This window comes from Ammospiza caudacuta, chromosome 18 (genome assembly GCF_027887145.1).
Source record: "Ammospiza caudacuta isolate bAmmCau1 chromosome 18, bAmmCau1.pri, whole genome shotgun sequence".
Taxonomy (NCBI): Eukaryota; Metazoa; Chordata; class Aves; order Passeriformes; family Passerellidae; genus Ammospiza; species Ammospiza caudacuta.
The window spans coordinates 12,622,851-12,635,018 of NC_080610.1; the positions used below are offsets into that span (position 1 = coordinate 12,622,851).

At 40.1% G+C, this 12,168-nt stretch overlaps 1 protein-coding gene across 1 annotated transcript in view; it reads right to left on the reverse strand.

Annotated features, from left to right (window-relative positions):
- KNTC1 (kinetochore associated 1) overlaps positions 1-12,168 on the reverse strand; it is a 34,860-nt gene that overhangs the window by 2,634 nt on the left and 20,058 nt on the right. Inside the window, exons 39-60 of the mRNA XM_058816522.1 lie at positions 11,518-11,681; positions 10,941-11,048; positions 10,145-10,273; positions 9,454-9,570; positions 8,962-9,071; positions 8,545-8,755; positions 7,803-7,892; positions 7,448-7,619; positions 7,011-7,069; positions 6,655-6,871; positions 6,010-6,083; positions 4,910-5,120; positions 4,721-4,830; positions 4,313-4,362; positions 3,889-3,967; positions 3,207-3,325; positions 2,954-3,089; positions 2,597-2,692; positions 1,892-1,948; positions 1,467-1,521; positions 1,321-1,384; positions 687-816 (exon numbers count right to left, since the gene is read on the reverse strand). Of these exons, the coding sequence (XP_058672505.1) occupies positions 687-816; positions 1,321-1,384; positions 1,467-1,521; positions 1,892-1,948; positions 2,597-2,692; positions 2,954-3,089; positions 3,207-3,325; positions 3,889-3,967; positions 4,313-4,362; positions 4,721-4,830; positions 4,910-5,120; positions 6,010-6,083; positions 6,655-6,871; positions 7,011-7,069; positions 7,448-7,619; positions 7,803-7,892; positions 8,545-8,755; positions 8,962-9,071; positions 9,454-9,570; positions 10,145-10,273; positions 10,941-11,048; positions 11,518-11,681 (2,558 nt within the window). The remainder of the gene's footprint in view (positions 1-686; positions 817-1,320; positions 1,385-1,466; positions 1,522-1,891; positions 1,949-2,596; positions 2,693-2,953; positions 3,090-3,206; positions 3,326-3,888; positions 3,968-4,312; positions 4,363-4,720; positions 4,831-4,909; positions 5,121-6,009; positions 6,084-6,654; positions 6,872-7,010; positions 7,070-7,447; positions 7,620-7,802; positions 7,893-8,544; positions 8,756-8,961; positions 9,072-9,453; positions 9,571-10,144; positions 10,274-10,940; positions 11,049-11,517; positions 11,682-12,168) is intronic.

Genomic DNA, 12,168 nt, shown 5'->3' on the forward strand with positions numbered 1-12,168 from the left:
GGATTGTTTGACTCATTGCCAGCAGGTTGTGTCTTACACTGCAGCTGTGATTTGGGGAAACCTTTCTGAGAGGAACTTTAATGATTGGAAGTGAAAGAATTTCAGGTGCCTTTACTGGTCCCAGTTTGCTGGTGGCAAATATGGGAACAGCCTCTAATGCTTCATCTGGGAGAACGATGCAGAGCAGAAATTAATGGAAACAAATGAGAGGAGCAGGGAAAATGTCAGGGTTCATGGATGGTGAGGACATGGCTGTAAGGCAGAAGGTTTCTATCAGAGCTGGTGCACATCAAACATCTTCCTTGGAAGTCAGGGGCTTTCAACTCAACACCCTTCCAAAGCAGCATTCAGTGCTTTTATTACTATCTTGTCTGGCTTGGGTTTTACTGGGTTTTTTTTGGTTTTTTTTCCCATGTGCTTAATGGGTGGGATCTCATAAAACATCCTCAAATGCTCTAAAGGCAGAGTCAGATGACAAAGCCACTGGGGATGACTGAAGTTTTTAAAGAAAAAGGAGGAAGTGTTCACATGATCCCTTCAGAAGCCTTTGAGGGTGGCAGATGTTGAGCATTTATCAGCAGGGATGTGTTGAAGTTAACTGGAATTCCCCTCTGACTGCTCTGGTGAGCAGGAACTGCTTTAGGATATTTCCCTTGCAGAGAGAGGACACAAAACTTCAGATTTACCTGAATTTGCTGCTCTCTCTTCTCAGAGTGAGGAGTGACCAAGAGGCAGCCCAGGGCAAAAGCTGGCAGGTCCAGCTGGGTGTATTGTTTAGCAATTCCAACAATATCCAGGTCAGCCAGGACAGGACACCTGCAGGGGATCAGGAGGAAGATCTCAGGGCAGTTTTGCTCAGAGTTGTCAGCAAACCTGCCCTGAGATTTGGGAGTCAGGTAGGACAACACATTTCTGCCTCACATTAATGCCAGAAGTGGCCAAGCAAATTGAAGTTTCACTGAATACAAAACCATGAGGATTTTCCAAAACCCCAAATCTCACCTCCAGTTTCTCTTTTAAGCAGCCCATTTTGAGGGCAGTTGGTGCCCACCTGCCCAGAGCAGAGCTTTGGCACAGATGTGTGTGCACAGCAGTGTAGGATCCCTCTCCAGATAACCTTCAGGGTCCTTCCCAACCAAAACCTAATTTATTTCCCAGCTACCTTTGGTTCAAGTCGGGCTCTCTGAGCACAGGTGGGTGTTTAGAGCAAGTCAGAGTACTGAGGTACTGAAATAAGGAAAGAATGAGCTGTTCACACTGCAAAGGCAGTGCAGGTCTGCCTCATGCACAGAAAGTTCAGGGGCAGGGCTGGGGCCTCACCTGAGCAGGAGCACAAAGCCCTCCCTGCACTCCTGCAGCTGCCTGGGACTCGGTGGGCACGAGGCTGAGAGAGAGAGAAACAGAACAAGGTGGAGTAAATCTACAAGCAGGTTACTCCAGGAGCAGGGCAGGGAGTGCAGCCCTACCTGTGAGGAAGGGGGACAGGACCACGCTGCGCCAGGCCCGGCTGAAGCTGGGAATCTGAGGGCAACAAAGTTTATTTTTGAGTTACAGCCAAAACCAGGGGTAACCAAATGTGTAACAAACACAGACACCCTGACCCCCTGCACCTGGAGGAAACCTGTCAATACTCCTTTTTATTTATCCTGATTTAGTCCCTAATGTTGCTTTTCTTAGCTCAGAGATTTAGGAATACTCTGACTGATTCTGTCCAATGGTTACTGATATAGTAAACATATATAAATATATATATATTCTATCCAATGTTTACTGATATACTGTCATAGGAAAAATAGCAATTCAAAAAGAATCTTTTCATGGCTGATACAAAAATGCTCCAAATTTCTGTCAGGTGAAGAAAAAGATGAGGAGCCAGACAATATTTGCTTACCTCCCATAATGAAGGAATCCCAGTAATTGCAACCAAAACTCTCCTTAGATACTGAATCTGGAAGAAAAAAATTCAAATTCTTGGGTGTTTCTGAAGATTTGGCAGTAATTTACAGCAAACTGTACATTATTGCCAAATTTAGCTTGTTTTGCCTGCAGGATGCAAATTTAGAGTTTCTCAAGGCACCTGTGTTCCTTTGACACCTATAGAAATTTGCTTTGTAGTTTAGTGAATTAAATTATCAACCCCACTGCCAGGTACATCTGTTACCTCCTCAGCTGCAGCAATTTTCCATAATGTCTGACAGTCACAGGCAATTAGGATTCTGAACGGCAGCAATCAGGATTTCCATCATCAGAAATACATTTTAGGGCTCATGTGTGTATGTACACATATGGAAATACATGTGTGCACAGTTTGTGTAGATTTGCAGACAGGAATGTGCCTATTACGTTATAAATTGATAATAATATGAAGAAAAACTTCAATTTATTATTATAGCATTTATTCTGAAAGGCTTTTAAAAAAATCAAAGTATAACAATTTAAGATCAAAATTCAAATTCCTCAAATCATCACCAGTTCAGTATCTCAGAGCAACAATGGTTTATAGTTTCTGTATCTATCCTGTTCTTCACAGATCACTGGATAAACCCAACCTTTTTCTTCCCTTGCTGCTGAGTTTTATCCTTAAAAAATTCCTTACCATGTTGAAGCCCAGGAGTTTCTGTAGGAGGCCATTCCAGAGCTGGGGATCATAGACTTGGTATTCCAAACTCAGCTCTGTCACCAGTCTCACAGCCTGAAGGGGAGCAAGGATTTGCTGCATTTTAACAGAAATTCATCATCCTCAAACCTTTCCAAGCCACTTCCAAAATTATTGCACACATGGGAGGAACAAAACCTAAACCACCTAAATGTGGTATTTTATTTTCTAACTGTAGAAAGGGTAAAGCTTTTATCTGTAATTTCCAGAGTACATTGAAGAAAAATGTTTAGAAAAGGCTGAGAGGTGTAAATTCAGAGCGTGTAACAAAATTTAGAAAGGATTTAAAAATCCTACCCTGGGTTCGTGACTGTGGTTCTTCCACAGCCCTTTAATCATCCCTTCCTTGGGGCTCTTGTGGAATGATTCATAAGTGTATGGAATATTCAGGATCTCAAACTCTGCCAGATAAATGCAGCACTTCAGAAAATACCTGTGAAAATAAAAAAAGCAGGAGTTAAGTGATGTTTATAATTCAATTTAATCCACATATCCAAGTTCAGGATAACACTGAAAAATGTCCTTTAATATGTAAAAAAATTCCTCTTACTTGACTTTCTCAATGGGTTTCTTGAAGAGTGATTCCACAGTGCTGGTGTCTGCCAGGTAGAGCAAACACCTGAAGGCTCTGGTCCTGTGAGCAAAGGTCAGCTGGCTGTCACCAAAGGGCTGAGGGGGAAAACACAGTCCCAAAGTCACCACTACTGCCTGAACAGCTGGAAAAGATCATCCCAGGTGTATGAAACCCTCTGGTTTTCTAGATTTCAGATTGTTAATACAGGCAAGAAAAATATTTGTCATTATTATAACAAAAATATTTGTATTCTATATGAAATATCTGTGATTATTGTAGCACAAATGTAATTAGGTGTGGGAAAACTGGAGGTTAAGGTTCTGCTGAAACAATTTTACCACTCTGCTTTCTTTCCACCCAAAGTGAGCCAATGTCTTACAGCAGCTTAAGGACACTCTAGCAAATGTTTCATGGAGTTGTTTCAGATAATATCAGCAATAGGTTTAGAAAAACCAGAGTTCAAGGGCTGCTCTTGAGTTAATAGCAAAATTCAATGAAAATCAGTTTTAAGCAAAGTTGGTGAAGGGAGGAAAACACAGCTCAAATAAATCACAAACCATCCAAAACACAGGCAAAGGCCAAAAGCTCTTGTAGAAAAGCAGACAGCTTTTGATTTTAATAAGAGATAAAAAGCTAAAACAAGAATTTAGCCACTCACAGATGTGTCAGATGTTGTAATTGCAAAAAGCATCCTTGAACTGTAATCCATAGGGCGAGACTGGAGCAGGTAAATCACCCTAAAAAATGGGTTTGGTTTTAATGCAGGAACAGCTACTGAAATACAGCACATCAACTGTCATTTAAATGGGAATATTTCACTGTCAGAAAGAGAGCAAGCATGTGAAAAAGGAGGGGAAAACCTCCAAAAAGCTACTCTTAAAAACTTACAGATGTAAGTTATTGTCAATGGGGTTTTGTGGTATAAATAAATATGGGATGATTCAAAAGTGATGTCAGCAGAAAGTAAAAATAAGAACAGTGAGCTCTGAATCACACACCACTGTCAGGTTTCTTGAAAAGGCCATTTTTAACTGGTGAGTTAAAAATAATTCACCCCATTATAGGTAAGAGAACACACACACCTTCGGAGCTCTTCATCCTCCTGCACATCTCCAAAGATTTCTTGGGTTTTCTTTAAAAAGAAATGAAAATTTGGATGAGTTTGGATAAATAGCTGGGTCATAGCCCTGCTTACAGCAGTGTTTGATGAGGCTGATGTATTTACAGCTGCTTTCCCCTTCAGGCTGGCTGCACTAAAGGGAAGGTTTGAATTTACACAGAGAGAAGGAAAAACATTTCAAATCCTTCTCACCCCAGACACTGCTGTGCTATGTTAGGGATTTACTGAAATCTGAAATACAATCATGAGTACTACAGGCACTTTGTACAGAATAACCTCATGTTTTTTGAACAAGTGGAGGAAAAAAAGCCCATATTTTATATAATTATATTTTCTATAATTTATATAATCCAGCCCCAAAGTTTCTTACCCCTGGGGGTGGTGTGCTTGGACACAGCCATTTGGCCAGCAGCTTGTCACAAATTTTGTTCATGTCCAAGCTGTTAATCTCAGCAATCTCCTTGGCTGCCATGTGGATATCTACAGGAAAAGGTGAAGAAAATGTTATTTCCATACCAGAATTTGGGTTTTTAAAGGGCTTCTCTTTGCTCAAACTCACCTGGGTAATCTCTGCCAGCTGGATTTTGGAACCTCTGGTCTATGCTGTGGTGTTCATACAGTAACACAATCAGATTTGCTGGTTTCCCAATGGATTTTAGATGCTCCCCAGTGTTCAGGTTATTTGTTATCAGGACATTTTCTGTTGCTGCTCTCTTATACTGCGAGTATAAATTCCTCTGCAGGACTTCTGCTTTCCCATGTGGCTCATCCTTTAGCAAAACACCAGAGTTTTACATTAAAAAGCCTTTTTTACTCAAAAGCACAAGAAAAATCATCTTTTTACAGACTGGACAGCAGGGTCTGCTCTTCAGAGGTGTCCCCACACCTGCACCCACAGGGTTTTTTCTGCAGACAGAGAGGATTAACCACATTGCTCTAGCTAGGAAAGGGATTTTGAAAAATTGCAAAGCTATGCTGTGGAAGAGCCAAATAAAATATGTACAAGTAGGTAAAATAAAGAGAATTGAGGTAAAATGTAGAAGAAAAAAAGATTGATATTAAAACTTTTGGCTGCTCAAATTTCAGTTTAATTTTGGCATAATTCTCTCTGATCATGGGACTTAGCACAGAAAACTATTTAGGGTTCTTTGTGCCTCAACAGCTCCATAGGAAGTTTGAGGTTTTTAATCAAAGCTGAGATTCTTATTCACCTTTCCCTGTGAAAGGAAACCATGTGAAAACAAGCCTGAGCATCAAGTGAAAGCAGATTTTCTTTATATCTAACCCTGCAAAGAGCTAAAGAGTCTTGGAGCTGTAAGCAAAAATTAATAATGTTATTGATCAAACTGGATCAGATTCCACCTCATTCTCCTGCAGCAAGAAAAATGCACCCAACAGGAGAAGGAACAAATTATTCTCCCTAAAACTGCTCATTGTTTGTCCAAGCTCCAAGAACACTCAGCCTGATTTTTGCAGAATGTTCCAGGACAGAGGGGATTCTTCTGGGGGTCACTTCCCCAAAAGTATTTCCCATATCAGGGTTGGTTATGGTGCAGTTTACACATCACTGCCTAAAACACCAAAAATTTAAATACAAATATAAATATTTTGTGATTTTTGTAATGACTTCACAATAATCTGGCAAGCAGTTCCCATTACCTTAGCTGTAGTGCTCTTCAGCCACTTCTCAGCCAGGTAGAGACAGAATTTCAGTGCCTGGATATGGTCAGGACCTTTTAAATTATTTAAAAAAAATAAGGAAGGGAAAGAAGTAAATAAATTAAGTTTTCATTAATCCTTCTTACACTATATACTACATCCATTTTATTTTGAAGAATTAAAAAAAATTAGCATCTATTTAAAATATTAGGAAAACTTTTATGTCTAAAGAGCAAAAGATATTATGTATTTGGATTCAAATAGCAGAGAAAGGGATTAAATTGGGCTGAAATATTGACTCTTGGTAGAAAACTTGTCTGAAGATGGTGTGGACATGGAGAAACCTCTGTCAGGAAACAGGGCCAGGGTGGATGGAGCAACCTGGTTTAATGGAAGGTGTCCAGGTTTGGGCTGGAAGGACCTTAAAGCCTTTCTATGATTCTACAAAAAGAGAGGGAAAAGGATTTGATGGTGATGCTGTGATATCAAATGGGTTTTTCCAAGCTATTGCTCCAAACTGGATGCAGGAGATGAATTCATTTCCATGCTCCAGCTTTGCTGGGTGTTATTCAGGATCAGTGAACAAATGTCTGCTCCCACCTTGCTCTGCTTGTCCCAATCCTTCCCCACCCCTTTGCCACTGACCTGTGGGGAATTCCTGGGCAATCTTGTGAGCCATGGCCACAGCCCACTCTGGATTGACAATGGCCAGCAGGTAGGACTGAAGGGCCTGCACAGTTTTCATGGTTTCCTTGTTAACAATGGAGGTGCAGCCACTGCTTCGCATTTCGAATATTTTTGGTTTCAGTTTTTTCTCAAAGACATGTCGAACTGCAGACATGTGGAAAGTATCCAGGGAAACCTGGACAAGTGTAAAGTAGATGGGAATTGTCAGAGCTTCTACAGTGAGGCCAACATCACGCAAAAGAAAAATGGAAATTTCTTTTATTGGGGTGTGGGGGAATAATATTGAAATGAATTCCTTCAGGCTGTTACTGTACCTTCATTAGTTTGGAAATCAGCAGGAGGGTTGGGAAGGTTTCCTCACTGAGCTCTGCAGCTGAAAAGGAAAAGTTGCCTGTGAGAGTCTCACAATCCACTGGCAGCTCCCTCTGTGTAATGAAGCACTCTGAGTTTACTGGTGGATGGGGACCTCCAATGGGAGAGAAAGGATCTGATCCTCATTATCCCCTCTGGGCTGGAAGGGGGATATGGGGATAAATTTTGGAGGTGCTAGGCAACAATTTGAGGACAAATCCTGCACTGTATTTATCCTCTTAGCTCCTCTGGGCAGCAACTGGGGAGCACAAGAAGTGCTTTAGGAGCAGTTGGGATGAAAACTGCATTAATGAAGAATTAGAGTTAAAATACAACATAAACTGGGGCACTTTGAAGGTCAGAGAGAGCAGAGAAAGGGAATTTGAGATCCTGAACTTACAAATAATGTTCCAGAAACACTGGGGAGTCCTGAAGAACAGCAGGTGAAAGGGCAGCCTGGTGTGAGCAGCTGGAGCCAGGGGAATCATCTGCTCCAGAACATATTGGTGCTCCAGGTCCACTGGAGGAGAAATCCTGGTGTAAGACTTCAGGTGTTTGAGGAGGCTCAAAGCCTAGGGGGAAAAAAAAATATAAATCAGAGAAATTACCAGAAATAATTTTTTAAGGCTGTTTTCTGAGGGAAAGGTGTGTACATGGAATAATTAATTTAATTTCAACAGTGCTGAATAGATCCATTAATAAATAAACAAAGCAGGATTGAGATGCCATTTTTAAGGTCACACATCTGGACACACCTGGCTCAGCTGGATGCTGGTGTTCTTCTCATCAGCACTTTGGATCACTCTCAGGACAATTTCCAGTGTTTCATAGTCATAAGGATCCAGCTGTTCAAAAGAATAATGTTTTATAAGATCTTACACAATTTGTCTTATAAGAACATTCAAGTATGTTGATTTTTTTTTCCAATTTTAATACCAATTACTGTTTCTTCAGTGTTATGTTGATATAAGCATCATGACATAAATCTCTAAAACCCTTTCTTAAATCCTAAAAAAAGACATCAGAGTTTTGCAGAAAGACCAAACAATAAGTGCAGGAAACAAAATAAAACAAACCCCAAAAAAGTCATCCCACAAAAAAACCCCAGCTCTCCAAAATACAAAATCAAACCCCAACCAAACAGAAATACCCCCAATATATAATTTTTAACCCCCATCTATTTTTAATGTAGAACTCTTCCAGTGTATTTAGAAATTACTTTTTTGATTTTCTGGCTGGTCAGTTTTTAAGGGAAGTGGGGATAAAAGACTCCTGCCTCTCTTTTGAGAATTAGAAATGTGGCTGTCATTTCCTTTGTAGAGAAGCAAAAAACTCAATTTTAACATTTACAAGTTAAGAAAATGTGAAAAAACACAACCTTTTCAGTTTCTGTGGAATTATTCCTCTGTCATTCAAGTGGCATGCAGCAATTATTAGATGCAGATTCCAGGGATGTGGCTGTGTTGGTTTTTTGTTTTATTTTATATTTTTTTTTACCTTGAACAATATTCCACTGAGGCTCATGACCAGGTGTTTGGTGCTGTTCAGCAGAGGGATTATTTTTAGTGCTCTAGCAAGTAATGTGGAATGAGGTTGCCTCTCACTGCTTTCTGCAGAGTCATCTTCAACATCATTTGTGTTTGAATTCTGGAGCAGGAGGGTTTCAATGCAGAGCTGCAGTGCAGCATCACTGTCCAGCATGAAAGTGCTAGGAAAGAACAGAATGGGATTTTCTCTGGGAGCTTCTTTCCTTAGAAACAAATTAATCCAAGGCAGAATGTATTCTGAATAGTATTTTTTTTTAAAGGGGAGTTTGCATTTTATATTAATTAGGATTTATTTAAAGCAAAAGTGATTTCAGTGGCCAGAGTTATTTGGTTGTTTTTACAGTGATAGATTCCATGGAATCAGTACCTGCAGTACTTCAAGATGAGAGCTGTGTCCACTTCTGGGTTCTGTACCAGCACTCTTATGAGCTCTTTCTTCCTCACTGGTGGCTGTCTAAACACAGTCTCAAAGGAGATCTGCAGATAAAAACAGATTCATCTGCTCAAGAGAGGCTTTTAGACAACATCAAAACCAATTCCTTACAATGAGGCTTTGACTTCTTTTAGTTTAATCCAGACACTTTCAGAGCAGGAAAAGCAGTGGATTTGCTGATTTCTCCTTGTGACAAATAATACTCAAGAATTTAAATTTTCTTTTGCAGCCCCCTCAATTACTGCATTTCCATTTTTGATGTTTATTTATGCAGACAAGCAGAATGAAAAATCAAAAACAAAACCCCAACTTTGCTTATATTTGAATGGGAAATCTGCCTAAAAGCTCTCACACGTCCCAGATTATATTGATATTATTAACTGATTAGTTAATAAAACTAAAATAAGTAAATAAGTAAAAACTTACACCAAATTTACCAAGCTGGATGCCCCATTCTGCATCAATAACCAATTCCTGGAATTTTCTCTTTTCTTCTGCTTCACCATATTGGTCAGCAAGCTCTGCTCCTACCAGGGCTACTGCCTAGAAGGAAGGAGAAAGGAAGTGTATAAAAGTCTAAGAAATAATTTGAAAATTGGGAATCCTGAGATCTAAATCCTTAGAGGAACTTCAAACAATTCATAAATGATCACACAACTGGGTAAAATGCAAACAAACATTAGAGAAGGTGTCAGGACTATCCCACCTCCTGAGCTGGCAGCTGCTTTAAAATTTACTTTCTCTAAAATATTTTCCTAACATTGTAGAAAGTAATACAAAAGGTACTTTTTAGGCATTTTCTCAGAATTTGCATTACTCTGTCTCCCCATTTCTTTACTTCCCATCTTCCTTTATATTTTAATAATTTTAATTCTATTCTTGAGAGCTGCTGCCAGAGAACAACTTATCCAAAATATAACACAGATAACAATCATGATGGGAGTTGAAATAAATAATTTCAAGCTTTGGAATAAGTCATGATGAGGTTGAAAATCACATTAATATTGACAGCAACTTCTCACTGTGGTGCAGAGGCAGCTCCTCCCCCAGGGCCCTAAAGGAAGGATCTCTTTAACATTCTCTGTTTGCTGAAGAAACTCAAGCCTTGAGAATTTACCAAAACTTTTCTGTAATTCTGCCAGGAGTTGTTTATGACCTCCCACAGCTTATGGAACATTTCTTCCTTGGGTAAAACAGTGCAATAGCCCAGGGCCAGGTTCTGATCGATGACACGGGAGTTGAACACCTGTGGTTTGGAAAAAAAATTATAAACTTTAGGAATTTATTTAATTTCTTCAATAGTTCTCTTTGTATCAGGTGCAACACAGGAAAAATATTCCTGAATTTAGACAAGTATTGGGCCTTTAATTTAGGGGGGGAAAAAGAATAAAAATGCATTTCAGGATTTAAAATTTAACATCTGAATATCCTGAAGCCAGTCTGAAAGTGACTTCCCTTAGTCTGAGCTGCCTTAGAAGATGGTAAATGTCAGGTTTTGCACAGAACTTTTTAAAACCTCTCCCCACCTAGGAAAACTATCAATCTAAAACAAATCCAGGATTTGAAATGAGACAGAGAATACCTACAGATCCTAAAGGCCATCACAGTCATTTGGGACTCTAAAGGTGAGGCTCCCACTGTCCAGAACCTTCCAAGCAGAGCAAACTGAGCAGGAACAGCCCCAAAGGGGCTCAAAGACTCTCTGGAAAAGGCTGTTCAGGGAGGTGGCTGAGACACCCCTGCTGAAGGAGTTTGAAGATGAGGAGATGTGCTCAGGACAGCTTTGGGGTGGGCTTGGCTGCAGTTTGAGGGTTGGGCTCCATGATCTCGAGGGTGTTTTCCAACTGAAACAATTCCATGTGGCTGCCAGGCAGAGCAGAAGTGGCTCCCTCACATTTCCAGGGGATTCTTACCTTGTGCAGTAAGTTCAGGACAGAGGTTTTGATTACTGAGCTGCTCCTCTGCCTCATAGCTATGAGGAAACTTCTGGTTTCAGTGAGTAGCAGGTCATTGTCATGTGGCTGTTATGAAGAAAACAGCATCTAATTAAAAATAAATTCTAAATCTTCAACTTCTGGTCATTTACAGCATAGTAATAGTAATATAGTAATTGCATTTTCAGATTTATTTAAGGCCTTAAAATAATTTCTTCTAGATAGAAAAGGATTTCTGTTTTCCAAGTGCTTTTGAATTGAGGAATGTTTCTTGAATATTCTACTTGTGACTTTTCCCATATTAAAATGACATGAAGGAACAATGTAAATCATTATTATTAACACCATTCTAGTCTCTGCAGGAAGGTCAGGAATAAAAGCTCAGTTCTGAACACACTTTGCAAAGGGAGAGAACCATGAAAACAGGGAAGAAACCACCAGCTCCTTTCACAAACTGACTCAAATCTGATCAAGTGGTGCTAAGGTCATGGTGAGAACCTCAGAGATTTAATTCTCTAAATCCTTAGAGAACTTTTCCAAACTTGCCAAAAGTCACCTTTTGACTGGGGGACAGGTCCATGGTGTTGGAAATGCCGTGCTGGAGGCAGGAGCCAAAGGCACAGACTGTGAGCTGCAGGGCCAGCTGGAACTGGCTGCACTCCAGCAGGTTCTGCACTGCTGCAGAGAAGGGAGATCCAACAGGCAGCAGGAAGTTGTGTCCTGTAAAATATTTCAAAAACAACCCCAGAGAGTAATTATGAAGCACATTGTTCTAGGAGTTAATATCAGAGCAGTTTCTCTTTTTCTTCATTAGAGTTATGACTCAGGGTTTGCCTTAGTTCCCTTTAAAACCTAAAATTCTCAGGGCTTTTAATTTAATACAGGTTCCCATTTTAGTCCAAAGTCCATGAGTTTTTGACCAGAAGTTGTTTTCTTGGACAGGCTTGATGATCTTCCCTCAGAGTGGTAGAACTGTCCTGAAGTGCAGGTTTTGAGATGCTCAAAAATCCCATGGTGGAATGGTGGGAATTAGCACCCAAACTGGTGATTTCTGTGCTGAACCAAACCACCCCCTAAAATATGGATTTAAGTGGAACATTTAGGCACCTGTAGAACCCCCTATGAATCAGTCATGCTTGTGTAGGGTAAATTTAAACCTCAAGGTTTCCAGGTGTCTCTTTAGACTTTCTCTGTGGTGGCTCTGCCC